The sequence below is a fragment of the Xenopus laevis genome, chromosome 9_10S, assembly GCF_017654675.1.
Source record: "Xenopus laevis strain J_2021 chromosome 9_10S, Xenopus_laevis_v10.1, whole genome shotgun sequence".
Lineage (NCBI taxonomy): Eukaryota > Metazoa > Chordata > Amphibia > Anura > Pipidae > Xenopus > Xenopus laevis.
Genome location: NC_054388.1, coordinates 47,156,996 through 47,184,915, shown reverse-complemented (window position 1 = coordinate 47,184,915; position 27,920 = coordinate 47,156,996). Strand labels below are relative to the sequence as shown.

The 27,920-nt window shown below is 48.5% G+C and overlaps 1 protein-coding gene across 3 annotated transcripts in view; it reads right to left on the bottom strand.

Annotated features, from left to right (window-relative positions):
- The window catches only part of trim25.S (tripartite motif containing 25 S homeolog), a 28,633-nt gene extending 6,005 nt beyond the window's left edge, over positions 1–22,628 (bottom strand). The window contains exons 1-7 of one of the 3 annotated variants that reach the window (XM_041578070.1): positions 22,567–22,628; positions 17,547–18,180; positions 9,456–9,551; positions 7,983–8,216; positions 6,277–6,415; positions 5,099–5,173; positions 4,011–4,085 (exon numbers count right to left, since the gene is read on the bottom strand). In XM_041578070.1, the coding sequence (XP_041434004.1) occupies positions 4,011–4,085; positions 5,099–5,173; positions 6,277–6,415; positions 7,983–8,216; positions 9,456–9,551; positions 17,547–18,143 (1,216 nt within the window). In that variant the 5' untranslated portion in view covers positions 18,144–18,180; positions 22,567–22,628. Of the gene's footprint in view, positions 1–4,010; positions 4,086–5,098; positions 5,174–6,276; positions 6,416–7,982; positions 8,217–9,455; positions 9,552–17,546; positions 18,181–19,098; positions 19,395–22,566 lie in introns of those variants that run through there. The other 2 variants (XM_018238622.2, XM_018238624.2) reach the window with 2 other exon arrangements.
- Between the last annotated feature and the right edge of the window lie 5,292 nt (positions 22,629–27,920).

The window sequence follows — 27,920 nt, the reverse complement described above, 5'->3', positions numbered from 1 at the left end:
TGGTGAGGCATTACAGTGCTGGATAAAAGCAGGTGACTGACTGCACTGCATTGGTAAGTCCAGAGTTACAGTGCAGTAAAAAAAAAAAAAAAGGGACATAGAAGCTATAATATTGTTAGGAAATAGAAGCTATAATATTGTTAGGAAATGGAAGCAGAGAGATGATGGTTTTTGAGACATTCTAAGCATAAAAGAAAAAATAATTAGAATAGTAACAGGAAGAAGCAATAGTGTGATTGTGGGACAAAGGGAAATGAAAAGGAATGTCCAGTGAAGGGGTAGGAAGTAAATAAATCAGTTTGAATGGAAAGGGCTCCTAAAAAATCTGCTCTGGGAATCCCTACATCATATCAATTACTCACACTCAATGTACATTTATTTTGTAGAGCCATGGTTTAACTGGCCCATGCAAGAAAGGCAGGGAAAGATACAGGGAAGTGATTAACAGGGGCCCATCTTCCACTGACTCCTGGGGGTCTGAGGAGGTATGAGGGCCAAGAGGAGCAGTGACTTTTTTGTTTTATTGATTTTTCAAATAAAGAAGCAGAAATTTGACAATTGACAGGTTGTTAGTAAGTTAAACAACGTGATGCCTTTCTGATATAGCAGCAGTCTTGGCAGCATCATGTATTCTTAGCAAGACTAATTAAAGCAATATAAATAACAACTTCTCAAAATGGTACAAAGAAAAAACAAATAAAGAAGCGGAGAAGGAGGTAGTTGTGTAGTAATGGTACCAGAAAACACATTTGTTTGTGTCCCGGTGCTTTTCCTGATTGAGGTCAGAGGAGGTGGCAAACCAGTTGCTTTCACCCTTAATCCATTGATTGTGGGGGGGAGTTCTTTCAAAAGAGGAGCTTCTTGACCACCAATTGGTATACCTGAAGGGAGCCTATAGCTTGTGTTGTTTTGACCTTGTGTTCAGGTATTTGTTCCAAGTAACTACCGGGGGAGCAGTTGGTTCAATTGCACCAGACCCCGCTCCCCCCGGTGTCTGCCGGAGATCGTGCTGGTAAGTAAACTGCGCATCTGGTCCATCTGGAGGGCTGGGGGTAGCCAGGGTGCATATCCTGGGCCCGGGCCCGCAAGCATTTAGTTCCGTTACTGATTATAAAATAGACATCCATTGAATCCTTTGTCCTGAAATGCCAGTATTCACTGTAATTGCCTTGTGTATAGTAACTTGCTTTTCCATAGTTGTTTTGAGGGTGGTTGTGTGGTAGTCCAGCATTCCAGTATTGTTTTAACTGAGAACAAGAAATTTCTGCTAGTCTGATATTGCCCTTAGTGAACTGTCTCTGGGTTTGGGATATAACCCTAATAGAATTTGTAGGTTTGTTCAAGTCACAGGGATTTCACAAAGGGGGCCAATCCCATAAGGCATTTAATTTGGTACATGTCCATAGGGCATGTTCCAGGAACAGCAACTATTAATTCGATTAAATTTATGTTTATGAAAAACATCTTATTCCCAATATTTAGCAGGACCCGAAAACAATTCTGCTCTGGGGTGGTAGTACCACATTTTTATGCCACTTTCCCCACCAAGGTTTATAATCCTTAGTGTAACTAATTATACAGCAGACCCCGGGGTCACGGGGGCCCGGGCCGCAGGATCTGCTGTATCATAGTCCCCTTCCCTGACCCATCTTTTACCTTTAAAATAACGGAATGGTGCAGGCCTGTGACGTGGGGGATAAGGAGGTCAGGCTGGGGCCGATTGGATTGTGCTCGGCCCCCTCAGTACATATTTTGGCGTTGGGGGGGCACGCTACCAAGTTACACCACTGTTAAAGGAGAACTAAACCCTAAAAATGAATATGGCTAAAATTCCATATTTTATATAGAAAACTTATTGCACCAGCCTAAAGTTTCAGTTCTCAATAGCAGCAATGATACAGGACTTCAAACGTGTCATAGGGGGTCATCATCTTAAAAAGCTTAGTGGTCGTCGCAAGAAAATGAGGTTGGCCTGCAATATAATCTGATGCCGATTATTAAATTCTAATGCTAATTGCACTGGGTTCTGTGCTGCCATGTAGTAATTATCTGTATTCATTACTAATTAGTCTTATATTGTGACATTTATATTTTATGTGTACTGTATATTGTGAGTTGGCCCCTAAGCTCAGTAAGTGACAGCAGCATGGAGCATGTGCAGTGAATCAGCAGAAAAGAAGATGGGGAGCTACTGGGGCATCTTTAGAGACACCAATCTTCCCTGCTAGTGGTTGCCATGGACTGGTACAGAAGCCCAAAACATAATGTAGGAAATTTGTGCAAACTCCTTGCTCTTATTCCTGTAATGGCAGAAGCACAGAGCTTGGGTCTGTGTGCTGTAAGTTGTTACCTAGCAACCAGCTATTCAGTGCAGTAGGAAGTGACACAGCAGCTAGTGAGTGGCTGGCAGGAAAAGGAAGTCACAGATACTGGCAAAAGAAGAGAGCCTGGCATAGAGAGCCGCATGGTGAACAGAGAAAGAGGCCAGAGAGCTGCTGGTGGGCCCAGAGAGCTGAGAGGCTGCACCACAAGCATTCATTTGGATTGGGTTGGCACAGGGAAGCCACATACTGTGCCTGGAAAGACAGAGAGAGTGTGAAAGGAATCCAGACTGGAGGAACAACCAGAAGGAGATTCCTATCTGAGAATCCAAAGGGGCTGTTAGTCGCACTGTATGCTGGACATGCCGGAAGAGAACTCTAAAGTATCCAAAGAGGATTTGGAGTGAGTATCTGTTTAAAGGGACAGTACCCTAAATAAGCGCTTGAAGATAAAGAGACTGTTATTGAAAGAACATTAAAGGACTTTGTTTCTTTTAGTTAGATAGACAGATTGCGCTAGCAAGTTAGTTAGTGAGGCCCTATTGCCACCGGTTAGGAGTGCTGCATGTATTAGGTGCCCATTTATTTTAGATAAACAGTTATTCAGTTTAACCAATATTGTGTGTGTGTTATTACTGTATTCCTAGTGGGGCCACCCGTAGGTGCATTCCTGGATCCCACTAGGTGGAGGCACTGCGCTAGTAAGTACCAGGTACCCAACCTCTCCCAATACCACTGCAGAGTGGCTCAGGTTTGTCCCATGTCATCAGGTAAGTGCCACATGTGGAGTGTAACACCGACAAAGGGGGTGTCGAAAGGGTTACAACAATGTTCAACATTTCTAGCTACCTCTTTAGTTAAGCTTTAGTTCTCTGAGAAGGAAAGGCTAAAATGAAGTAAGCTTTATCAGAAAGGTCTATATAAATACACCAGTAAACCCTCAAAGTAATGCTGCTCTGAGTCCTCTTTCAAAAGAAACACCGCTTTTCTTTCCTTCTATTGTGTACCATGGGCTTCTGTATCAGACTTCCTGTTTTCAGCATAAACCTCCAGGGCTATGGCTTGAACATGCTCAGTTTTTACGACCCGCATCCGGCTGATATCCGCCCACCACCCGTGCCTGCCCGAGCCCGACTTCCGGTCCTTTTATAGACCCACTGATGATGTCACAAAAGGGGCGGGGTGAGCAGGTGCATCGCTATAAAACAGGAACCCAGACCCACCTGCCACCTGCAAATGGGGGTGCGAGGTCGGCCTGAACCCTACCAACCCGCACATCACTAGTGAGCAGGGAGAGACCCAGGCAGGAAGTGATGTCACAACAAGCTTATATGGCAGCTGCTATCCTAAACAAACAGAGAGAGCTTCTAGAGCTGTTTACTTAGGTATGGTAAAGTATTCTGCAGAATAAATATAGTGTTATGGCTTGCACTATTGTGGCTAATCTATTGGCAATAAACTGCTTCGGTAGCTTTCCTTCTCATTGAAGCACCATCAAGTTCCATTCTGTACTATGACCAATGAGTCCAGGTGTTCATGGGATAATAGTGTGGAAGGTGACTTCCATTCACAAGTGTCTTTCTTCCCATTTTTTTTTCCAGCCCCCATCAACAAATATGAGGCAAACTGATTGTTGAAATTCCTACCCACTTTTCATAATATTTGTTATAAGGAAATCATCCTACTCACTTTGTTTAGGTTGCTTGACTACTGGGGGAATTTTCTCTGAGCTGGTAGATGATGCACTCCATTCTGGTGTATCTTCTATAGAGAAAGAAAAAAGGCATTTAAGCAAATAAACAAGAGAACCATGGTTCATTGTAACGTTGTATGCTTTCTAGTGTACTGCAGCCCAGCACAAAGAATTTTAACCTTTAAACAAGCCTAATACGACAAAGGATCACAGAAATCTGCTAAACATCTGCTGGAAGCCCATTATATAATTCTAAAGTAGGCACTGCTGTAATAGAGATTATATAATGTAACACACAACTGAGATTTACCTAGCAGAAAACCCAGGGTGGCGGTATGGGGCATGAGGGCAGTATAAAGAGGGTATAGTTGTGCAATTTTGTAAATCAAGCTTAGTCTGCGTTCTGGTGTATCGTCTGTAGAAAGAAACACATGTACCATTCCCAAAATACAGCAGCTTACTTTAAATAATGTTCTGGTCCTAGTTACTCTTGGGGCTTTCGAATGCTTACTTACATTACATGTGATTGATTACTTACTTTACCTCTCCTAAAGATATCATGAGTGCTCCCAAGAGAACCCTAGAGCTAGCGACCCAGGCATGTTGACACAGAGAAAGAGAGGCAATCAGAAGGTTAGTTGCTATAGATCAGAGCTGTACCGAGGACCATCTTATCGAGGTTAAATATGAGAAAGGGAGAATGGCAAGAAAGTGCACTGAGCTCGAGACCCTGTATGCCAAAAAGATATCCACAAGTAAAACAGTCTTCCACAAGAGCACATTAAGTGGAACCGAAGCAATAGGGTAAAATATAGGAGCCCGAAAAGCCCCCAAGACTAGATTATGGTCCCACAGGGGACAACGAGACAAACAGGAAAGAGCAACCCACATGGGCAAACCCCTGAATGAAGGTCTTGACATCAGGGAGAGCCGTCAAATTAAGAGGTTTGGATGAATTATCAGGCCTCTGAGATACAAGATTCAGGTACAGTGGAAAGTGTCAGAGTGCCTCCTAATTGACAGATAGGTCTGACAACCAGGTCCATATATGAATATGAGGCCAGCAAATTGCTGGAATTCTAACCTTGTTTAGGGTGTCCAGATCCTGTTGGCATTTTCTCTGTACTGGCAAGTGACTCTCTCCATTCTGGTGTATCATCTGGATAAAGAGGCAGTCAGAATGCTAGTTATCAATCTAAGATCAGAGCTTTATAGAGGACCTCCTTATCGAGGTGAAAGATGAGAAAGAGAGAATGGCAAGAAAGTGCACTGAGAGCATTCATCCCGAAGAAATAGCCACAAGCAAAACAGTGTTTCACAAGAGTCTATGAAGTGGAGCCAAAGCCCAAATGGAGAGCCTGAAGACCAATGGAAAACTGGAGGCTAAAGCAGAGATAAAGATCCAAGATTCAAGTATAGAGAAAGATATCAGAGTGTATGGCAGGTTCCCACAGAGTAAGTGTCAGGACAGCAAAAGTCTTTTATTTCAGCCGGCAGCAATAGGTTGCAAAATACAGTCCCATACAGTGATGTGTGAACACCACAAACTGCCTCATTCAATTTAATTTAAGGATTTGCTCAAATGTAATGTTCTAGGGTAGGGCTGTCCCAACTGGAGGGCCAGATGTGACCTTCTAAGAGACCAGTATTGCACCCATAATGCCCAAGATATCCACCACAAAGACCTCTGTCAAGCTATTAAACATTTTGTATGTTCTCCCCAGGTCTAGGCAAGTTTCCTCCATGTACTTCAGTTTATTCCCCACACTAAAAAAAAATCATACAGGCAGGTTAATTGGCCTCTGGCTACATTGATAATACTGTGTGTAAATTTGATAGATTGTATGCTCCACTGTGGCAGGGATTGATGGGAATGTGATAGGTACCTTTGACTGTAAGTGATAGGCAAATTAGAGTGTTAGGGTAAGGGCACACGCTAAGATTCGGGGAGATTTGGTCGCCCAGTGACAAATCGCCCTCTTGTTTGGGCAACTAATCTCCCTGAAAAGCATTCCCACTGGCTAGAATCTAAATCACTATCGTAATAGGGCGTATCAGGGTCTTTACTCTGTAAGCTCTACTGGGGCAGAGACTAATGGGAATGGTGTATACTCTGATGGGAATGCTGCATAATTGTGCGCAGCAATGTATATAAACAAATAAAAGATGATAATAACAAAGACGCCAAAAAGTAGATCACTGTCTTCTTGTGTAGAAAATCTATTCTAGAGAAAGGTGCCTGGAATGATAAAAAGACTTTACCGGGTTGCTGCAGTTTGACTTTGATGATCTCTTTAAGGGAAACAGTGTTGCGAAAAATCTGGTTCAGTAGTTTCTCATCAAACTCTGTCTTTGGCTTATAAGGCTCCTTAGAGATAGTGCCATGCAGCTTGGGTGCCTGCTGTATAAAGGAAATGCAAATACTTGTAGTTAATATGCCAGATCTAGATAAGTCTTACATCACACAAGGAGCCAATTATCTCTCCACGAAAAATATTCACATTCACTTACCAGTCTACCTAAACTTGGCATTGAAGATTTATATCCCACGGAGTGGAGTGACCATACCTCTTCTAGCACATATGGGATAGGGGACCAGTTTATCCTCATATGATTCCCCTAGCGCCAGAATACTGGTTAATGCAAAGCGGACTAAAGGATTTTCTTTAAATCGGGTTCCAGGCAGGGCTGCCCACTGTCACCTTTCCTGCTTGCCTTGGCCAAAGAGCCATTGGCCATTACAATACATAACAATCCTGACATACAAGGCCTTAGGCTGCAGAGACCGGAGGGAAAAATCTCACTATATGCAGACAACTTGCTAGTATAGCTAGTGACCCAAAAAAAATCTTTCTGCACTACTGGCAGAAGTCATGAATTTTAAGACTTAAGGTTAACTAAACTGGTCGAAGTTTCTGTTGCTCCCCATAGATGGAGGACTGGTTAGGGACCCGCTGCATGAATCTCAATTGCAATGGATAACCTTTCACTTATCTTTATATAACAATACATAAGGACACTGCAAGATACATAGAACTGAACTTGACCCCTATTCTCAAATCTCTTAGGTTAAAACTGGTCGAGTTTCCCCCTTTCTCTGGCAGGGCGCATTCATTTTAAAAATATTTTTTTTGCCAAAAGTTTTATATGTATTCCACAATTCACCAATTATACCCACCAAGAAATGGTTCAACAAACTAGATGCTTGTGTGAGAGAATTTATCTGGGCAGGGGAATGGCCACAAAACCAGGATGCCAAACCCAGGCTAAAAAATGAGGACTGGCCCTCCCAAATTTTGTATTATATTTCTATGCCAGCCAATTAGTTTATGCATGGTGGTGGTTTAATACAGACCCTAATAACCAGGGCAATGTGGTTTCCTCCTTTGAAGCCCTAGCGAACCAGCTACATAGAGGTCTACCATCCCTGTATCCTCTAACACGTGTTTTGGGACTGTCCTAAATTCCATCAGTTTTGGGCTGCATTTTTGGCCTATGTGGACATTTCTTTGGGACTGCCAAATATCCAGATGCCAGAATTCAGGAAGGCAGTTCGGAGAGATTGTCGCCCCGCAGAAGAGGCTATTAGTCGCCAGGCAACTAAATCTCCCCGAATCTGCCCGTGTGCCCCTGCCCTAAACTCTATTCATTTCCCACCCATAATCTGAATCATTTACTAACAGAAATCCATTTTCCCACGGAATACAAGGCACTAAAATAAATTAATTCTCCCTGATGCCCCAAGAACTGCCCTTCAAGATCAGCAAAGATAAGACAAGCCATTTTTGGCAATTCCTAGCTGTAGAAAAAAACACCTGGTAGAAAAGCTTTTATGTATCTATTCACTAACAGTCTACAACGCATGCTTTAAATCTGTGACCCACAAATAATGGCTCCTGTACAGCATGTTTCTCACCATACAGTTTACAAGGAATGAGAAAGAACTCCAGCATTAGCAAGGCATTTACCTTCAAAAACTGCAGATCATCTTCTTCCCGTAAGAGAGATTCAATGCTTGATTTCATTTTCCCAAACTCCTGTTTCTTTTTCCCAATGATGTTCAATGTATAGCTAAATTTAGTGTTCACCTTCTTCTCCTCTTCCTCAATTTTCCTCATGGATTTCTTTTTCTCTTGCTCAATTAAAGCTATAATTTCTTCAAACTCCCCTTCCAATAGATTCTTCTTCTTATTTGCAATATCCTAGAAACACAATAAATGGGCTCACATTACAGTTGATTCCCAATTCCAATATATCCAGATATGATAACAAGTATAAATTTAATGTAATCCCTATTCATTGTACTGATCTGCAAATATGCAGCTATGAGCACTGCTTGTGGGAACCTGCTTCCCAGAATAATATGCCTCTGCCTTAATCCATTACAATAAATGAAAGAGGCTACTTTCAAATTCTATAACAATGATAACATATTTTCTGCCTATTTTCAGCCATAAAGGAGAAGGAAAGGCAACAATCACTGAGTAGTGCCAACAGCTAGGCACCCCCACTGATTGTATTCACTTACATGATACCCAAACTTTATTCATTGCACTTACGTTGCATAATGTCCCTTAAAAGGAGAAGGAAAGTCAAAATCATTAGAGGGTGCCAAAAGTTAGGTACCCCATGTGATCACTTACCTAATACCCTGGGTCAGTGCTCCTTTCAGCAGAAAATTGCCCTGGCCTGGGAAACTGAAGCTTTGCTTGGTCCTTGCGAGGAAGATAATTCGATTACCAGAGCTCAGGCAAACAGAAGCCCACTATGAAGGGGGGTTATCTGTACACTGGGAATCTAATTGCCTTCCTCGCAAGGACCAAACATGGTGGATCAGTTTCCCAGTTTGCCTGCCCTGTTAGCTCAAGAAATAACAAAATTCTAGATTATTGCTAATTAAAACAACAGACAAAAAGTATGATCAGCACAAAGCACTATTAATTCTGCAGAAAGTGTTACCATTAGCAGGGGAGAGAAGATAGAGTGCTGTTACCCTGAACAAGTGTGCTGCAGAGGAGAGCTTGGTTACCCCAAGTAGGTGTAGTTGGAGAGCAAAGCTCAAATCTTAAGTACGGAAGTGAAGGGAATGCAGAAAGAAAGCAGTTACCCTGCACAGTTTAAGTGAAGAGTAGCTAAAGAGTGCTGCTATCCTAAGCAATTGCAGTGCAGGGTCAGGCAGAGGAACTATTTATACTGTGGGCAAGGGCAGCTGGGACCTCGTTCCTACTGTTATTACATAATCTTGAATATATATGTATATATTTAATATAGTTATTTATTTACACATTTCCCACATCTGCTCCATTAATGTTTTGTTTCAATGTACAGTGCTATGTACACAGGTAACCATATAAAAAAAATATATACGTATATACAGACAACTGACCATATCTCTGTCAGGCATCTTAACATAGGCAATATCAGTGTAGGATTATACTCACCACCACTTGTATTTGCTCTCTCTTTACTTCATCAGCTGTATTTGAGGCTTTTTCTATTTTCTGATTCAATGACTGCAAGAGCATTCTAAAATCTTTCTGTTAAGATAGATGAAATGTCAGTACATCACATATGGATCTCTTAGAAAGCAGCAGTGTCCTGCATTAGTGACTCTGCTGGCCATTCTGTACATGCCCCATAACCACTAAGAAGTGGTCCTCCACCTTTTTTTTTTTAACTATGTGCCACATTCAAATATAGAAAAAAAGAGTTGGGGAGCAACACAAGCATGAAAATGTTCCTGTGGGTGCCAAATAAGGGTCGTGATTGGCTATTTGGTTGCCCCTATTTGGAATAGCAGCCTACAGGAAGCTCTGTTTTGCAGAACACCTGTTTTTTATGCAACCAAATCTTGCCTCCAAACCAGTCATTCAAAAATAAGCACCTGCTTTGGTGCCACTGGAAGCAACAGCCAAGGGTTTGTTAAACAACATGTTGTTCACGAGCCACTGAATAAGGATCACTGCTGTAAGGGTACTGGTGGACATGGAGATCCATCACAGGTAACATATTTTCTAAATATGCTTTTCCCTTGCCTTTGCAAGTAAAACACATTACTCATAGTGACCTGGTTTCATCTTGAGAAAATGCGTAAGAGGGCAGTTTTCTGCAATTGAGCCAGATCACTGCAAATTATTTGCAGTGATAGGAGTAGTATCCTGTCAAAGAAAGGGTTCAAAGTCAACCATGGAGGTAGGCTTAGGAAGTAGGGAGCTCTAGTACGTTAATGTTGAGCCATGAGTCCCATATTTTTTCAAATTTATCGGGACACCCATGGGCCATGTAAGCAATTGTGGTGGAGAAAAAAGATTTTTATTGATTAAGTTGACTCATTGCGTGATCGTTGGAGCATTGCTTGCAAGTAATGTGTTTTACTTAGGGCAATTCAGCAGATTTACTGGAGGCAACATATCTCCTAGTCTGCCATTAGTCTTATTCACTTCCCACCCATAAACTCTATTCCATTCCCAATCACTGAATCAAATCCTTGTTCCCTAAGAATACAAGGCACAAATAGAAATTCATTTCTCTCCGATGCCCCAAGAACTGCCCTTCACGAAAGGTAATGAGAGAGACAGGTTTGTTACACTTAGAAGAAGAAGTAGGGGCAGGCAGGCTGGTCCACATGTAGTCTGCAACAAATTATCTATTTTGCCTGAAGCTGTTGGTTTGGGGGGCAGCTCTGAACTAGCAAGCATGTATGGAGCAAGCTGAGCCCCCTAGTGGCAGATGCTCTAATATTCAGTTATTAAGTAGGAAACTGACGCAAGGACCTGCTAAAGGACATGCTAAACTGCCTGATGCCAACCAGGTGCTAGAGTTGTGGTGGACAAATTAATGGGGAGGCTGGGGAAGACCTGATTGTCTTGGTACACATCATTATAAGCAAATAAAGTAAATAATTGTAAGTAAGCCACCTGATTCTTGTGTGTAATACTGGCCAAGACCACGAATAACGAATATAGGGTAAAGAGTCTGATAACAGGAGACAATAAAGAAATGTATCCTTTGGGGCGTGGCTATGTAGGGCGAGCGGGAAGACGTGTTCGGCTAGAGCTCCATGTGGAATTCATCCTGACTGACTACCCTGTCACATCCTTGACCCGCATCTCACCCTCCAGACCCTTGGAACTATTGCCAAGACTGTCTTATGAGTGCCCGCAACCGCTGCTCAAAATCCCTCCATACTGCCCCTAAGCAACATCACAGGGGCGAGGGCGACGCCATTTTGACGAGACACGCGGCCTGCACCTACACGGACACACACGCAGGTATGTTGGCACCATCCGGCGCAGACACAGACCGGCCAGCCGATATCTCCCCTGAATCCAGCATGCTGCTGGGGGCCATTAAAGAATCCCAGACGGCGATATCGGCCAAGATGGACGACCTGCGTGTCGAGATCCAAACGGAGATCGCCCTGTTCAGGGCCGACATGGCTAAAATTCGCAGCCGGGTTACAGAGACTGAGCACCGCATCAGTGAGGCAGAGGACACTCTGCACCAGCAGCAGCCGGTCATCGTGGAGCTACAGCGCCAGGTCAAGCTGCTATCGCAGAGGGCAGAAGACGCTGAAAATAGAACGCGTCGCAACAATGTCCGCATTATAGGCCTGCCGGAAGGTGCTGAAGGCCTAAGCCCGGCCGACTTCACTGAACAGCTGCTTAAAGAGCTCCTGGCACCAATTGCCCTGTCTACGGCCTACACGGTGGAACGGGCCCATAGAATTCCCACGAGGCAAGTTCCAGGGGCTACGCCCAGACACTTCATCCTACGCCTCTTGAACTACCGCGACAGAGACGCCATCCTGCTGGCTGCGCGGAAGAAAGGGGAAGTCAAGTACCTCAACACCACTCTACAATTCTACCCCGACTTCTCTGCGGAAGTCCAACGGCAACGCCGCACGTTCCAGGACGTGAAGAAGAGGCTCCGCGACAAAGGCATCAAGTACAGTATGATGTACCCTAGCAGGCTCCGGGTCGTTGATGGCCAGCAGGTCCGGTTCTTCACAGACCCTGAGGAGGTGGGGCAGTGGCTCGACAAGCGCTAAGACCGTCATCATGGTGTGGCACGGTAATTTCCCAGGATGCTGACATCGGCCTTGGCGGCCATCACGGGGCAACCCAAGCGCCAAGGACCATTACTTCCAGAAGGGTAAAGTTGTTTATTTGGCTCTAGCCGTTCACTGTTGCTAAGTGACAGACAAACTAACTTTCTAGATAGTTACGGGGTGCCTCCCGCTTAGGCAGCCAGTTTAGGGTATCGGGACTCTTAGTGTTCCAGAAGGGTCAGGGTGGGGGGATTCTTGGATGAAGCCAAGAGGATTGGGACTCACAGGACACGGGATAATCTCTACTGTTTTGATACGTGTCCCTGTAATATTTTATGTTTTTTGAAATGTCTTTCAATACATGTTTCTCTTTCTACTCTTTTTTCCTTCTTTTTCGACTCTTTTCTTTCTATGCACTCTTGAGGGGGGTTCGAACTCCAGGCGGGGGAATGGGACTGAGCGGCTCCGACCATATATCCACCACACACATGACGGACCGAAGGATCATTAGCTGGAATGTTAGAGGGCTAGGTGACAAACTGAAACGCACCCTTGTCTTTGATTTCGTTAAGAGGTATAAACCTGATATACTCCTTTTGCAGGAGACCCATTTAACTGGGCAGAAAATTTTGGCATTAAAACGGGCTTGGGTAGGCAGAACCTTTCAATCCACCTACTCGACTTACTCCAGGGGGGTGGCTATCCTGGTCCACAAAAAACTAAACTTTCAGGTAATGCAGGTCAAACAGGACCCCAACGGACGGTATGTCATAGTGCAAGCTCAAATTAATGGGCTCCTTCTTACGTTAGCCTCCATCTATCTCCCCCCTGCATCCGACAATCAACTTCTGACCCAAATCACTACTGCCCTAACGGGATTCACCCCTGCTCCAACTCTGCTCTTTGGGGACTTTAATGCGGTGCTGCACCCGACAACTGACACTCTATCAGGAACACACTATAGCAAGCTTCCCCTAGACACCTGGGCCAGCACTAACAGCCTCACGGAGCTTTGGAGGTGGAAACACCCTTTTAAAAAAGAATTTTCCTGCTACTCGGCCTCTCACAAAACCCACTCCCGCATTGATTTGGTATTTGCCCTCCCTGATTCCCTGCCGCTCATACAAGAGGTAGAATACCTGCCGAGAGGCATATCTGACCATGCCCCGCTTACTTTAACACTTAGATTACACCCAGATCCGCCTGATAGGATATCGGGGCTTCCCCCTCACTGGGTGGGACACACAACTGTGGAAGCTATAGTACACCCCGCAGTTTCTCAATACTGGCAAGTAAACCCCGATACAGCGGATCTCTTTATGGTATGGGATGCCTTTAAGGCCACAGCTCAGGGAGCCTATATTTCGGGGATTAGCAAAGCCAAAAAATCCCTTGCCCAAAAGATAGACTCCCTGGAAGCGGAGACTGCCGAAAAAGAACAGGTTTACCTAGGGGACCCCACTGAAGGGACAAGGAATGAGTGGCTCCAGGCAGCCCGTCTCCTGTCCTTGGCTTCCATAGAACGTGCTCAGGCACACATACTTAGACAACAATACACGATTTTCGAGACCGGAGACAAGGCGGGGAAACTCCTAGCAATGCTAGCCAGGGAAGACAGACCCACAGCCACGATTCCCATTATCAAAGATGCCAATGGCACCTTGATTACGCACCCCCGCGGTGTCTTAGATGCTTTTAAACAGTTTTACCAAGACTTATATTCATCCAAATCTGCGCAAACTGAAGAGGACATTCTCACATACTTGGGAGCCGCTCAGTTGCCATACCTCTCTGCCAACAGCCAGGGACTTTTGGAAGCGCCCATAACTCTTGAGGAGGTGGAAGAGGCTGTGAAAGCTTCCCCCACTTGCAAGGCTCCTGGCCCAGACGGGCTTCCAGCCGAGTTTTACAAACATCACATACAACTGTTGGGACCCCACCTAACTGTCCTACTGAACGAAATAGCCAGCAGGGGTACCACACCTATGTCAATGTCGCAGGCCTTCATATCCTTAATACCCAAAAAAGGGAAAGACACACTTCAGTGCTCCGCTTATCGCCCGATTTCCCTTATAAACTATGACGCTAAATTGTTAGCTAAGATACTGGCCAACAGGCTCAAGCCGTATATGAAAGATCTAGTACACTCTGATCAGACGGGGTTCATACCCACTAGGGCTACTGACGTAAACATCAGGAGGCTCTTTACACACCTCCAATTGCAGCATGATAACGCAGGAACTCGGGTGATAGCAGCTCTGGACGCGGAGAAGGCCTTCAACTCGGTCGAAGGGCCATTCCTTTGGCAGACATTAAAACGCTTTGGCTTCGGTCCACGGTACCTCTGCTGGCTCCAGGCGCTGTATAATTCCCCCACAGCACAAATTAGAGCGAACAACATGCTATCCCCCACCTTTGCACTGAACAGGGGCACCAGGCAAGGTTGCCCGCTTTCACCCTTCCTGTTTTGCCTAGCGGTGGAGCCTTTGGCCGAAATTATAAGAACTAAGTCGGACATTGGCGGCCTGATTAGGGGCAACCTAGTAGAAAAACTTGCGCTTTACGCAGACGACCTCCTTCTCTTCTTAGACAGTCTCAACCACTCATTGTCCAACCTACTCAGTGTTATTAATGAGAACGGTAAGTTCTCGGGCTTAAAAGTAAACTGGGGAAAATCCATCCTATTTGCGATAGATGTTGAGGCAAAAAATCACCTACCCCCCGACTCCCCTCTCCAATGGGTGGACAAATTCACATATCTTGGGATTCAGGTTACACGAGATGTTACCCAATATAGGAAACTCAACATTGACCCTATTCTTACTGACCTGAAAACTAAATTCTCAAGTTGGGCTTCGCTTCCTCTCTCGCTGTATGGCAGACTCAACCTGGTCAAAATGAAATTTCTCCCTAAATTCTTATATGCTTTCAGAAATACACCGGTTTGCCTGCCTAAATATTTTTTTTCCCAGGTGAATTCACAGTTCCGCTCTTTCATATGGGGCAACAAAAACCCGAGGATAAGTCTCACCACCTTGCAACGATCGTCCCAGGCAGGCGGTCTGGCATTGCCCAATCTATACCACTATTACTTGGCGGCAATTCTGGTGACAAGTAGATGGTGGTTTGAGTCAGACTGCTCAAATTCGGCGGTGACACTAGAAGCTGCCATCTTGGGGTCAAGGGAGGCCCTGCGGCTCTTGGTATACAGGGGACGGGAGGCACACCCATTGGTAACCAGATCCATGACCACCACTATCACAGCCTGGAAGATGGCACAATCTATTTTCACCCCCAAGGGATTGACTGTGTACTCCCCTCATGCCCCACTGTGGCGCAATATGAACCTCCCTCTTATGCTAGACATCCCCGACTATCATATCTGGGCCACAGCCGGCTTAAGATTTGTGAAAGATTTGTTCCCCCAGGGCCAATTACTCAACCGAGACCAAATACACACCTCTTTTCCAGTTAATCAAGCACCATATTTTTCCAACATGCAGTGAAAAAGCAATTTGTTGGTCCTCAGACGCTGATCCAAGCTTCTGAACTGGAAACTAAGCTACAACTCCAGGATGTACCCAAACCTCTCTCCGCCATTTGCCAAACCCTCCAATCACAGCAAGAGAGACAGGAGCTCTGCACTTATGGCAAATGGCTCCAGGACATAGTGGATTTGGACCCTGATAAATGGTCAGAAATTCTCAGATTACTGACTCAACCCATGATAGCCAGCAGAGACAAGCTGATTCAGGTGAAATTCCTCCACCGATCCTATCTAACTCCTGAGCGCCTCCACCACATCACTCCAACCAGAGATGACAGTTGTACTCGAGGCTGCGGCCACCCGGGTACTTGGATACATATGATATGGTCTTGCCCCAAACTAGTGACCTACTGGACACAGCTAATTGCCTTTATATCTAAAATAATGGTCCTCGAGATACCCCTGGACCCAGCATTGGCGCTGTTGGGTCTGACAAAGGGTATTGTAGATAATGGGTCCGACAGAACATTGCTACAATTGCTACTGTACTATGCATGCAAACAGATAGTCTTGCAATGGAACAGGCCTGATCCACCAACACTTGCAACCTGGAAAGAACTAGTTAACAAGGCACTGCCATGCTATAAGGCCGCCTACTTTGCTAGAGGCTGCATGGACAAGTTCATCGCAATTTGGATGATCTGGGTGCTCAACCCTGAAACTAACAGCCCGCATGTTTTTTAAGGTCTAGAATGTATGCATTGCATTATTGTGTATGATTACTCTGTACGTTCGACCCCTCCCTCCGCTCCCCTCCGCCTAACTTTCTTTTCTTCTACCTTTCCTTCCTTTTCTCTCTTCTCTTGTGATAAGTATCTCTTCTTGTGGATACACTGTTGTTAAACTGAATAAAAAGAAGTTAAAAAAAAAAATGTATCCTTTAGTCTTTTACAAGCAAACTAGTTTGGTCAGCAGCCTCGCAAATGTGAAAGTAACAGTTTAAAATGTTACTTTTATTCTGATCTACCAATAAAAATGCTCATATCAAAACACACCCACTGTCTGCCTATTATGCTGACAGTGCTGGACCGTGTCCATAAAAACATACATAAATAAAAACTGCAAAGAGTGGACCTGTGGTATCAAAGTACAGATTCCTAATATCTGTTTATTGCTATTAGTGATAATAGTAAGCCAACATATGAGTAAGGTAACACACCTTTGCCTGTTCCCTCCCTTCCAGTAAATCCCTCAGAACCAATTCTGCCTATCTACGTAGGGACTAGGTGGGAGCTAGGAATCCCACAGTCCACCTATGCCAGCCGACGCGTTTTGCCGTGTCTACGGCTTCCTCAGGGGCATAAGTGATGAGCGTGTATTTAGTTAAAGTTTAAATAGGCTTTCTGCGATTATCCGGTACGTGTTTGCGCTGGCGCTTCCTGATACGCGCTTGCGCTTCTTGTTACGTCACTTCCGTTAACGCGAGCCCCGGAAGTGTGGCAAGTTGCGGCTGCAGTCACTTCACTGCTCTACTGCGCATGTGTTGCCCTTCTTGTGTTGCTATGGCATTGTTGAAGAAATATATTGAGTATCCCAAAAACAGGCTATGCTCACTGTAAGTGAAAAAAATCGCCCATCCCTACCCATGGCCATTTGCAAAATTTGATTAATACTGCAAATATCACTCAAACGGAGATGCTCAGGTTTACATGGCCAGACAAAGGTCAAAGTCTAAACCCTTTAGTTGTTTGGGGGAGCTCTCATGGGTGAAGTGATAAGTGCATGGCATGTATTTATCTTTTTCCCTATTCATAATATTGGGATCAACCATAATTTTTACCGGCTAGGCCAGCAAAGTACCGACCGGGTGGCAACCCTAATGGCAACCCCCTTTAAAACATAGATTTAAAGAAACAGTAACAGCTGGAAGCCTGGACAGTATTACTTATCACTTCTATCCCATACATAAAGCATGTCTGTTGTTTCTGGATTTACCTCCTTCTCCGTTTTGCCCTCTTGGAGGGTGCAGGTGTTGCACTGCTTGTGGCTGGTCAGACAGTAGCAGCAGATGCAGCAGGAGTGTTCCTTGCAGTATTGATCAAGTAGTTTATCATGATCCTGGCATTTCCTTACATGCAGGTCCCTCAGGGGCTGCTTTAGCAAGTGGTGTATAAAGGCTGGACTCTCAAGATGTGGCTGCAGGTGTTCTTCACAAAAGGATGCCAGGCAGGTCAGACAGGTCCTAGCAGCTGGCAACTTCATGCAGCTGTCACAGAGCACCACATCTGTGTCACAGGGTTCTTCTACTACCTCCTCCACCATCACGTTGTGCTGCGGAGGTTCAATGTGAACGCTTTTTAGTTGGCTGACCAGGTTGCTCAATAGGGTGTTCTTCCTCAGGTCAGGCTTAGCGGAAAAGGTGCACATACACTGGGGGCATCTGTACTGACTCAGCATAGATGTTTCCCAGGCAAGTTCCAAGCACTCGCCACAGAAATTGTGCCCACAGGGTATTGTCACTGGGATGTTGAACAGTCCCAAACAGATGGAGCAGGTTAGTTCTTCCGCCAAGCTCTCCAGTGATTGGGCCATGCTGGCTAATGAGATGAGAGAACTGGGAATGTGTAGGCTGCAGGAAGGCAAAGGGAACAGTGAATAAATGGAAGAACAGAGGGTGCAAAGTGCTACAGCATATCTACTAGCTCCCTGGCACACTACAGCAAAGGGGTACACATTCACTCACTCACTAGAGAGAAGTAGCACACAATCACTCACTAGAAGGAAAGAGCAAGTGCTCACCCACAAGAGGAAAACAGCACACCCTCATAAGAGTGAAAGAGCAAACACTCACTCATGAGAGGGAAGGCGCAAGGGCTCACTCACTAGAAAGAAGGAGCATGTGCTCATTCACTAGAGGGAAGGAGCATGTGTTCACTCACTAGAAAGAAGGCGTACATGTCCACTCACTAGAGGGAAAAAGTACATGCTCAACTATTAGAGTGAAGGAGCACATGCTCCCTCGCTAGAGGTAAAGAGTACATGCTCACCTACTAGAGGGTAGAAGTACCAACTATCTCTCTACAGGAAAGAGTACAAACTCAACAAGGAAATTAGCACACTCACACCCTAGAGGGAAGAAGCATATGCTCACACATGAGAGTACACACTCACTAGAGAGGAGTAGCACACACTAGAGGAAAAAAAGCATACACTCACTAGAGAGGAGCAAACAGTCATTCACTACAGGGGAGCCCAGTCATTCACTAGAGGGGAGCAAACTCTCAATCACAAGAAGGAAGGACGCTTACTCACTAGAGGGAAGGAGCACAGAAACCACACACATTAGCAAGCACTGACTTGCTGGAGGGGGAAGAGGCGATCTGATTGAATGTGGTAAAAATAAGCACACACTCTCGGACTTCAAGGAACAGAGCACATATTGACTGAATAATTGTACACTAAATGGCTGACAGGAAGAGAACTCATACTCACTGGGTGACTGGAGAAGCACACACTAATGACTGACAGGAATAGAGACCATACTCACTGTTACTGTAACGAAGGAGCGCTCACTGACTGACTGACTCACTGACATTTACTGAGAGAGTAGTTTAAACGCCACGGAAAGGTGAAAGATAATTGGTTGATTGTGCACATGTGATATTGTGGGAAACCCCTCCCACTCCCAGGCACAACATTGGTTTCGTTTCTGGTTTGCTAAGGCTGGAAGCAGTGAGGAAAAGAAACCTCAGTTTACAGCATTGCCCTGTCCATCCAAACACAGAGCCATTCTAGATCCACCCGTACTGCTGCACACTGCCCCAGGTAAAAGGGGGTGGCCAGTTGTTATTTGAATCTGGTCTCTAGGCTGTTCCTGCTGAATTTTGCTTAGTACAGGGGGAGTGCTGGTATCTCTCTGTACAGGCTATGAGCAAACTTAGGGGCTGTTCCTGTAGAATTTAGACCATGCCCACTTGAGATACATGGAATATATAGATAGCTAAGCATCTATTTCAGCTCTTCCAAAAGCACACATCATTCTGAGAAAAAAAGCCACTGATGTAATTTTTATTTATAACTCCCAAAAACATTTAGCAGAATGAACACAGTTGAAATTCCATGTATAATACTCCAGAACTAAAACAGGATGGACCAGTGGCAATCCCATGTACAAATACTACCAGAACTCATAGCAGGGGGGGCACAGTGACTATTTCATGTGCAAATACCCCCCCAACAGTACCCGATGCGTGGGCAGGAAATTTAAATCACTGTCAGCGAGATAGTAATTTGACGGCTGCAGTTCTTCTGTTCTTCTGCTATTCTTCCTGCTTGCTCTTGCCTGATGCAGCCGTGCCTGGACACAGGAAGATCACATTCATAGGCAGGGGGTGGGCTTTAGAATGAAGAAAGTGATCAGTAGCATAAAGCCTTGTGAAAACAGAAGGTATTTACTTGCCTTGTGCCATTTACGTAGCACTGCTTTAAAGGGACAGTAATACTAAAAAATTAGTGTTTTTAAAGTGGACCTGTCGCCCAGACATAAAAAGCTGAATAATAAGGCTAAGGCCACACTAGGCGATAGCGCCGCGATTTGACTCGCGGCGACTTTTCGCCAGCACAAAAGTTTCCCCAACGATTGCGGCTTAAAAGTCGCGGCGAAAAGTCGCCGCGAGTCAAATCGCGGCGCTATCGCCTAGTGTGGCCTTAGCCTTAAAGTCCTTTTCAAATTAAAGATGAAATCCAATTTCTATTTTTTATTAAAGCATTCATATGTTACAAATCTCAGCAGTTAATCAAATATTTTCTGCCCCTCCATGCCTGGGGCAGACCATTTCTTTCACTTTCCATTCAGCACTAGATGTCACTGTTCTCCCCACATTCCCCCGTTCTCTTCACCGTTTCATTGTGTAGTCAGAGCATGGGGATGGACAGGGCCGCCATCAGAAATCACGGGGCCCCATACGGCAACATTTTCTGGCCCCCTGGTCCCCGCCCACCCCAAATCCTGCCCCAAGCCCCGCCCCCCAAAAAACATTTGTGGTCAGGGCCCCCCTACAAGTTAAAAAAAATTCATTAGTGGTCAGGGACCCCCCTATAAGTTTAAAAAAAAAAATTAGTGGTCAGGGCTCCCCTATAAGTTAAAAAAAATCATTGGTGGTCAGGCCCCCCCTATAAGTTTAAAAGAATTAATTGGTGGTCAGGGCCCCCCTATAAGTTAAAAAAAATCATTGGTAGTCAGGGACCCCCTATAAGTTAAAAAAATTCATTAGTGGTCAGGGCGCCCCAATAAATTAAAAAAAAACGGTGATGACAGAGAGCCCCCGTAAAAGTTTTACTAAAATATTGGTGGTCAGGGGCCCCGTAGAATATATTTAATAAAAACATTAGTGGCCAGGGGTTCAAGAAACTAAAAAAAAACAAAAAACATTAAGTCCCCTCCCCTGCTCTCAATGAGCTGCATCGGGTAGGGTGGGCGGAGCTATAGTGCTTAGTAGTCCCGGTAGATCTACACAGGGATTGGATAGGCTTATCCAATCACCATGCGGCTCTAGGGAAAACTACCAATAGTTTAAACGCTGGAGAGGTGAAAGACGTGTAGAAGAAGCTCTGCCCTCCCTACACGATTCTGCAGCTTCCTGACAGCAGTGGGGGCCCGGCTACAGCGTGAGTACAGCGTCTGGGCCCCCCTAAGACCAAAAAATCACGGGGCCCGGGACAACTGTCCCCCTAGTCCCCCCCTGATGGCGGCCCTGGGGATGGACATCGGGACCCCCATTCTGGTGCACAAACAAGATTTTCAGATGATTTAAGGCTTGCCTTAATAACAGTGTCCACAAAATGGCTCCTGCCTGCTTGTTACAATTATGAATTCCCAGACTGAATGAAACAAGATTCAAATAATTTATATTGTGTAATTAAAGTTCATTTTGCTTGACTAATGTGATGAAATAGGATTTTGAATAATTGTTTTGGGTGACGGATCCCCTTTATGTCATGAAAATATAATGTCCTGTTGGCCTGCACTGTTTGCTGCAGAAACTCTACTATAATTTATAATACAAGCTGCTGTGTAGCCATGGAGACAGCCATTCAAATCTGAAAAATAAGAAGGCACAGGATACAATGGGTTTCTTCAGAACTCATTTCTTAGCTACTGTGTATCCTGTGCTTGAATGGCTTGTTTATATAAACTATAGTTGTATTTCTATAACAAACACACCAGTTTTAGCAGTGCAGGGCAAAAGTACACTAGATTGTCATTCCTTTAAAACACTTTCATTTTTTGGTGTTACTGTTCCTTTAAATCTGTCCGTGTATGTCCACTTTTAAGATGGCCATACACGGGCCGATAAAAACTGCAGACAGACCGAGTCACCAGCTTATTGGCTTGTGTATGGGGCCCTCCCATGGGCTTCCCGGAAAGGTTGATCATTGACAGAGGGGCTTAAGCTGAAAAAGTTTGAAAATCTTTGTTCAAATGCCATCCCCTATAATTTAGGGGGTATTCTATGCCCTCTTAATGAAAGGGATTATGATAAATTCTTATAAAATTGGGGGGGTGATTACTAAAAATGTGATTTCAATGTTAACCTTCCCCCTAAGTGTGTTGCAGGAGTGCCACTAAGGGAGCCCAAGGAATCCTGGGGGTATGTTGCAGTCAGGGACAAGGCCTACATGTTCTGGTGGTTGTACCAGGCTGACCATCCCACCAAAAACTACACTGAGGTGCCTCTAGTCATGTGGCTGCAAGTAAAGCTGGCCATAGACGCAAAGATACTGTAACGCTCACAACGGGGAACCGCTGTAACCGAGGATAGCCACTCCATGGGGAGTGGATATGGTGGGAGCCATAGGTGATTGGAGACAAAAACCATGATGATGAAAGTAATAGTAGGTTTATTGGCAGCCAGAACACAGAAACCAAAAGGCAGGAACAGACAAAAAAGGCTAATCAAGGTATCCACATGGAGAGGGAAAAAAAATGGGGAACACAGGAACAAAAGGTACTCACTCAAGAAACAAGGTTTTCAATATTCAGGTTGGCAGGTCAGGAACAAACAGAATACATTCAATGACTCAGCCCTGAGCAAAGCTCAGGGCGGGGTTTATAAAGGGAAGGTGATTAGGAATGGGAAACACATGAGGGTAAACGAGGTGGGTGGAAAACATACTGTGAACAGGCAGATAACAGAAACACTAAACACAAGAGTTCAGAACCAGTCCCAAGAGCCCCCAGTGGCTCATGAGGTAAGTGCTGCAAATGACCAGAACAGCACCACCAGAGTTCAAGTCCCGGGCTGATCCTGACATTACCCCCCCCCTTGAGGATTGACCTCTGGGTGATCCCAGGATCAAATGGTCCCCCATCCTTTTTAGTCCAAACACTGGGGAAATAGACAGAAGCCTCACCAGAAACAGATGCGTGAACAGGAGCTTCACCAGGATGGGAAAACAAAACAAAGTAGTCGCTGGGGTCAGGAGCCAAATCAGGAACATTGGCAGAATTAGGAGCCAAGACATCACAGCCAGAGTCGGAAGCCAGGACATGAAGATAGACAAGACCAATACAGGCACCCATTACAGGTGGCGGACCAGGAGCTTGGACACCCATCGCAGGTGGCGGACCAGGAGCACGGACACCCATCGCGGGTGGCGGACCAGGAGCACGGACACCCATCGCGGGTGGCGGACCAGGAGCACAGGCACCCATCGCGGGTGGCGGACCAGGAGCACAGGCACCCATCGCGGGTGGCGGACCAGGAGCACAGGCACCCATCGCGGGTGGCGGACCAGGAGCACAGGCACCCATCGCGGGTGGCGGACCAGGAGCACAGGCACCCATCGCGGGTGGCGGACCAGGAGCAACAGGCACCCATCGCGGGTGGCGGACCAGGAGCACAGGCACCCATCGCGGGTGGCGGACCCAGGAGCACAGGGCCACCCCATCGCGGGTGGCGGACCAGGAGCACAAGGCACCCATCGCGGGTGGCGGACCAGGAGCACAGGCCACCCATCGCGGGTGGCGGACCAGGAGCACAGGCACCCATCGCGGGTGGCGGACCAGGAGCACAGGCACCCATCGCGGGGTGGCGGACCAGGAGCACAGGCACCCATCGCGGGTGGCGGACCAGGAGCACAGGCACCCATCGCGGGTGGCGGACCAGGGCACAGGCACCCATCGCGGGTGGCGGACCAGGAGCACAGGCACCCATCGCGGGTGGCGGACCAGGAGCAACAGGCACCCATCGCGGGTGGCGACCAGGAGCACAGGCACCCATCGCGGGTGGCGGACCAGGAGCACAGGCACCCATCGCGGGTGGCGGACCAGGAGCACAGGCACCCATCGCGGGTGGCGGACCAGGAGCACAGGCACCCATCGCGGGTGGCGGACCAGGAGCACAGGCACCCATCGCGGGTGGGCGGACCAGGAGCACAGGCACCCATCGCGGGTGGCGGACCACGGAGGCAACACAGGCACCCATCGCGGGTGGCGGACCAGGAGCACAGGCACCCATCGCGGGTGGCGGACCAGGAGCACAGGCACCCATCGCGGGTGGCGGACCAGGAGCACAGGCACCCATCGCGGGTGGCGGACCAGGAGCACAGGCACCCATCGCGGGTGGCGGACCAGGAGCACAGGCACCCATCGCGGGTGGCGGACCAGGAGCACAGGCACCCATCGCGGGTGGCGGACCAGGAGCACAGGCACCCATCGCGGGGTGGCGGACCAGGAGCACAGGCCACCCATCGCGGGTGGCGGACCAGGAGCACAGGCACCCATCGCGGGTGGCGGACCAGGAGCACAGGCACCCATCGCGGGTGGCGGACCAGGAGCACAGGCACCCATCGCGGGTGGCGGACCAGGAGCACAGGCACCCCATCGCGGGGTGGCGGACCAGGAGCACAGGCACCCATCGCGGGTGGCGGACCAGCGAGCACAGGCACCCATCGCGGGTGGCGGACCAGGAGCACAGGGCACCCATCGCGGGTGGCGGACCAGGAGCACAGGCACCCATCGCGGGTGGCGGACCAGGAGCACAGGCACCCATCGGCGGGTGGCGGACCAGGAGCACAGGCACCCATCGCGGGTGGCGGACCAGGAGCACAGGCACCCATCGCGGGTGGCGGACCAGGAGCACAGGCACCCATCGCGGGTGGCGGACGCAGGAGCACAGGCACCCATCGCGGGTGGCGGACCAGGAGACAGGCACCCATCGCGGGTGGCGGACCAGGAGCACAGGCACCCATCGCGGGTGGGCGGACCAGGAGCACAGGCACCATCGCGGGTGGCGGACCAGGAGCACAGGCACCCATCGCGGGTGGCGGACGCAGGAGCACAGGCACCCATCGCGGGTGGCGACCAGGACCAGGAGCACAGGCACCCATCGCGGGTGGCGGACCAGGAGCACAGGCACCCATCGCGGGTGGCGGACCAGGAGCACAGGCACCCATCGCGGGTGGCGGACCAGGAGCACAGGCACCCATCGCGGGTGGCGGACCAGGAGCACAGGCACCCATCGCGGGTGGCGGACCAGGAGCACAGGCACCCATCGCGGGTGGCGGACCAGGAGCACAGGCACCCATCGCGGGTGGCGGACCAGGAGCACAGGCACCCATCGCGGGTGGCGGACCAGGAGCACAGGCACCCATCGCGGGTGGCGGACCAGGAGCACAGGCACCCATCGCGGGTGGCGGACCAGGAGCACAGGCACCCATCGCGGGTGGCGGACCAGGAGCACAGGCACCCATCGCGGGTGGCGGACCAGGAGCACAGGCACCCATCGCGGGTGGCGGACCAGGAGCACAGGCACCCATCGCGGGTGGCGGACCAGGAGCACAGGCACCCATCGCGGGTGGCGGACCAGGAGCACAGGCACCCATCGCGGGTGGCGGACCAGGAGCACAGGCACCCATCGCGGTGGCGGCCGGAGCACAGGCACCCATCGCGGGTGGCGGACCAGGAGCACAGGCACCCATCGCGGGTGGCGGACCAGGAGCACAGGCACCCATCGCGGGTGGCGGACCAGGAGCACAGCACCATCGCGGGTGGCGGACCAGGAGCACAGGCACCCATCGCGGGTGGCGGACCAGGAGCACAGGCACCCATCGCGGGTGGCGGACCAGAAGCACAGGCACCCATCGCGGGTGGCGGACCAGGAGCACAGGCACCCATCGCGGGTGGCGGACCAGGAGCACAGGCACCCATCGCGGGTGGCGGACCAGGAGCACAGGCACCCATCGCGGGTGGCGGACCAGGAGCACAGGCACCCATCACAGGTGGCGGACCAGGAGCACAGGCACCCATCACAGGTGGCGGACCAAGAGCACAGGCACCCATCACAGGTGGCGGACCAAGAGCACAGGCACCCATCACAGGTGGCGGACCAAGAGCACAGGCACCCATCACAGGTGGCGGACCAGGAGCACAGGCACCCATTAGAAACAGGAAGAGGCAAGCCAGGACAGCGATACCACCACCTACAGCAATAGACCTGATAGAGACAGGATTAACCGCCCTACCAGGTCCAGTAGCAGGGAAAGTGGAACTATCCAGGGCAGGCAGGTCCTCAGGCCCGGAGGCCCGGGCAGGCAGGTCCTCAGGACAGGGCAAACTGGTCCTCAGGCCAGGAGGCCAGGGCAGATAGAACAGAAACAGGCTCAGGAAGAAGCAGTCGTCTGGGAGCTGGCACGGGAACGGAGTCTGGCTGGGCTGAAGGCACGGAGGCTGGAACCGGCTGGGCTGCAGGCACGGAGGCTGGAACCGGCTGGGCTGCAGGCACGGAGGCTGGAACCGGCTGGGCTGCAGGCACGGAGGCTGGAACCGGCTGGGCTGCAGGCACGGAGGCTGGAACCGGCTGGGCTGCAGGCACGGAGGCTGGAACCGGCTGGGCTGCAGGCACGGAGGCTGGAACCGGCTAGGCTGCAGGCACGGGAACTGGCTGGGCTGCAGGCACGGAAACCGGAACCGGCTGGGCTGCAGGCACGGAAACCGGCTGGGCTGCAGATACAGAGGCGGGAACCTGAAGCATTGGCATGGTAATGGGCACAGGCAGCTTTTGGGGGAGCAAGGACTGGCTGGGAAGCCGGCACAGGAGCAAGGACTGGCTGGGAAGCCGGCACAGGAGCAAGGACTGGCTGGGAAGCCGGCACAGGAGCAAGGACTGGCTGGGAAGCCGGCACAGGAGCAAGGACTGGCTGGGAAGCCGGCACAGGAGCAAGGACTGGCTGGGAAGCCGGCACAGGAGGAAGGACTGGCTGGGAAGCCGGCACAGGAGCAAGGACTGGCTGGGAAGCCGGCACAGGAGCATGGACTATCTGGGAAGCCGGCACAGGAGCAAGGACTGGCTGGGAAGCCGGCACAGGAGCAAGGACTGGAGAGAGGAGCAAGGACATCAAAGCTGGAGACTGGAGAGCCGGCACCAAAGCTGGAGACTGGAGAGCCGGCACCAAAGCTGTGGGCAGTGGAGGGTGCTGGGAAACCGTAGAAAAGCTAATAAACTGGGGTTCAGGTCTGAGAGAAAACGAGGGTAACCTGGGTTTGGCAGCTGCAACAGGAGCAGAAGGTTGTGGAGGAGACAAGGGCCAAAAAACTGGAGGTGGCCAATCTGACACAGGCCAGATAGTTTGTAGTTCATCTTCATCCGAGTCTAGATCCTCCCAGTCCTCATCGAAGACTGAATCCTCCCAGTCATCATCGGAGACAAAATCCTGCCAGACATCAGTGAAACTGATAGCGTCTTCTGCCTTATCCTCTCCACCCCAAGGGAGTTGCAGTTTAACAACGGAGTCAGAAGGCATGGAGGGCTTTCCCAAAGGCTTCCTGCAGTTAGGCTGAGTCATTCTGTAACATTCATTAACCGAGGATAGCCACTCCATGGGGAGTGGATATGGTGGGAGCCCAGGGGTGTAGCCATAGGTGATTGGAGACAAAAACATGATGATGAAAGTAATAGTAGGTTTACAGAACACAGAAACCAAAAGGCAGGAACAGGCAAAAAAGGCTAATCAAGGTATGGAGAGGGAAAAAATGGGGAACACAGGAACAAAAGGTACTCACTCAAGAAACAAGGTTTTCAAGGTTTCGTTGGCAGGTCAGGAACAAACAGAATACATTCAATGACTCAGCCCTGAGCAAAGCTCAGGGCAGGGTTTATAAAGGGAACGTGCTTAGGAATGGGAAACACATGAGGGTAAACGAGGTGGGTGGAAAACATACTGTGAACAGGCAGATAACAGAAACACTAAACACAAGAGTTCAGAACCAGTCCCGAGAGCCCCCAGTGGCTCATGAGGTAAGTGCTGCAAATGACCAGAACAGCACCACCAGAGTTCAAGATCCTGACAGATATTATCGTACGAATTGAG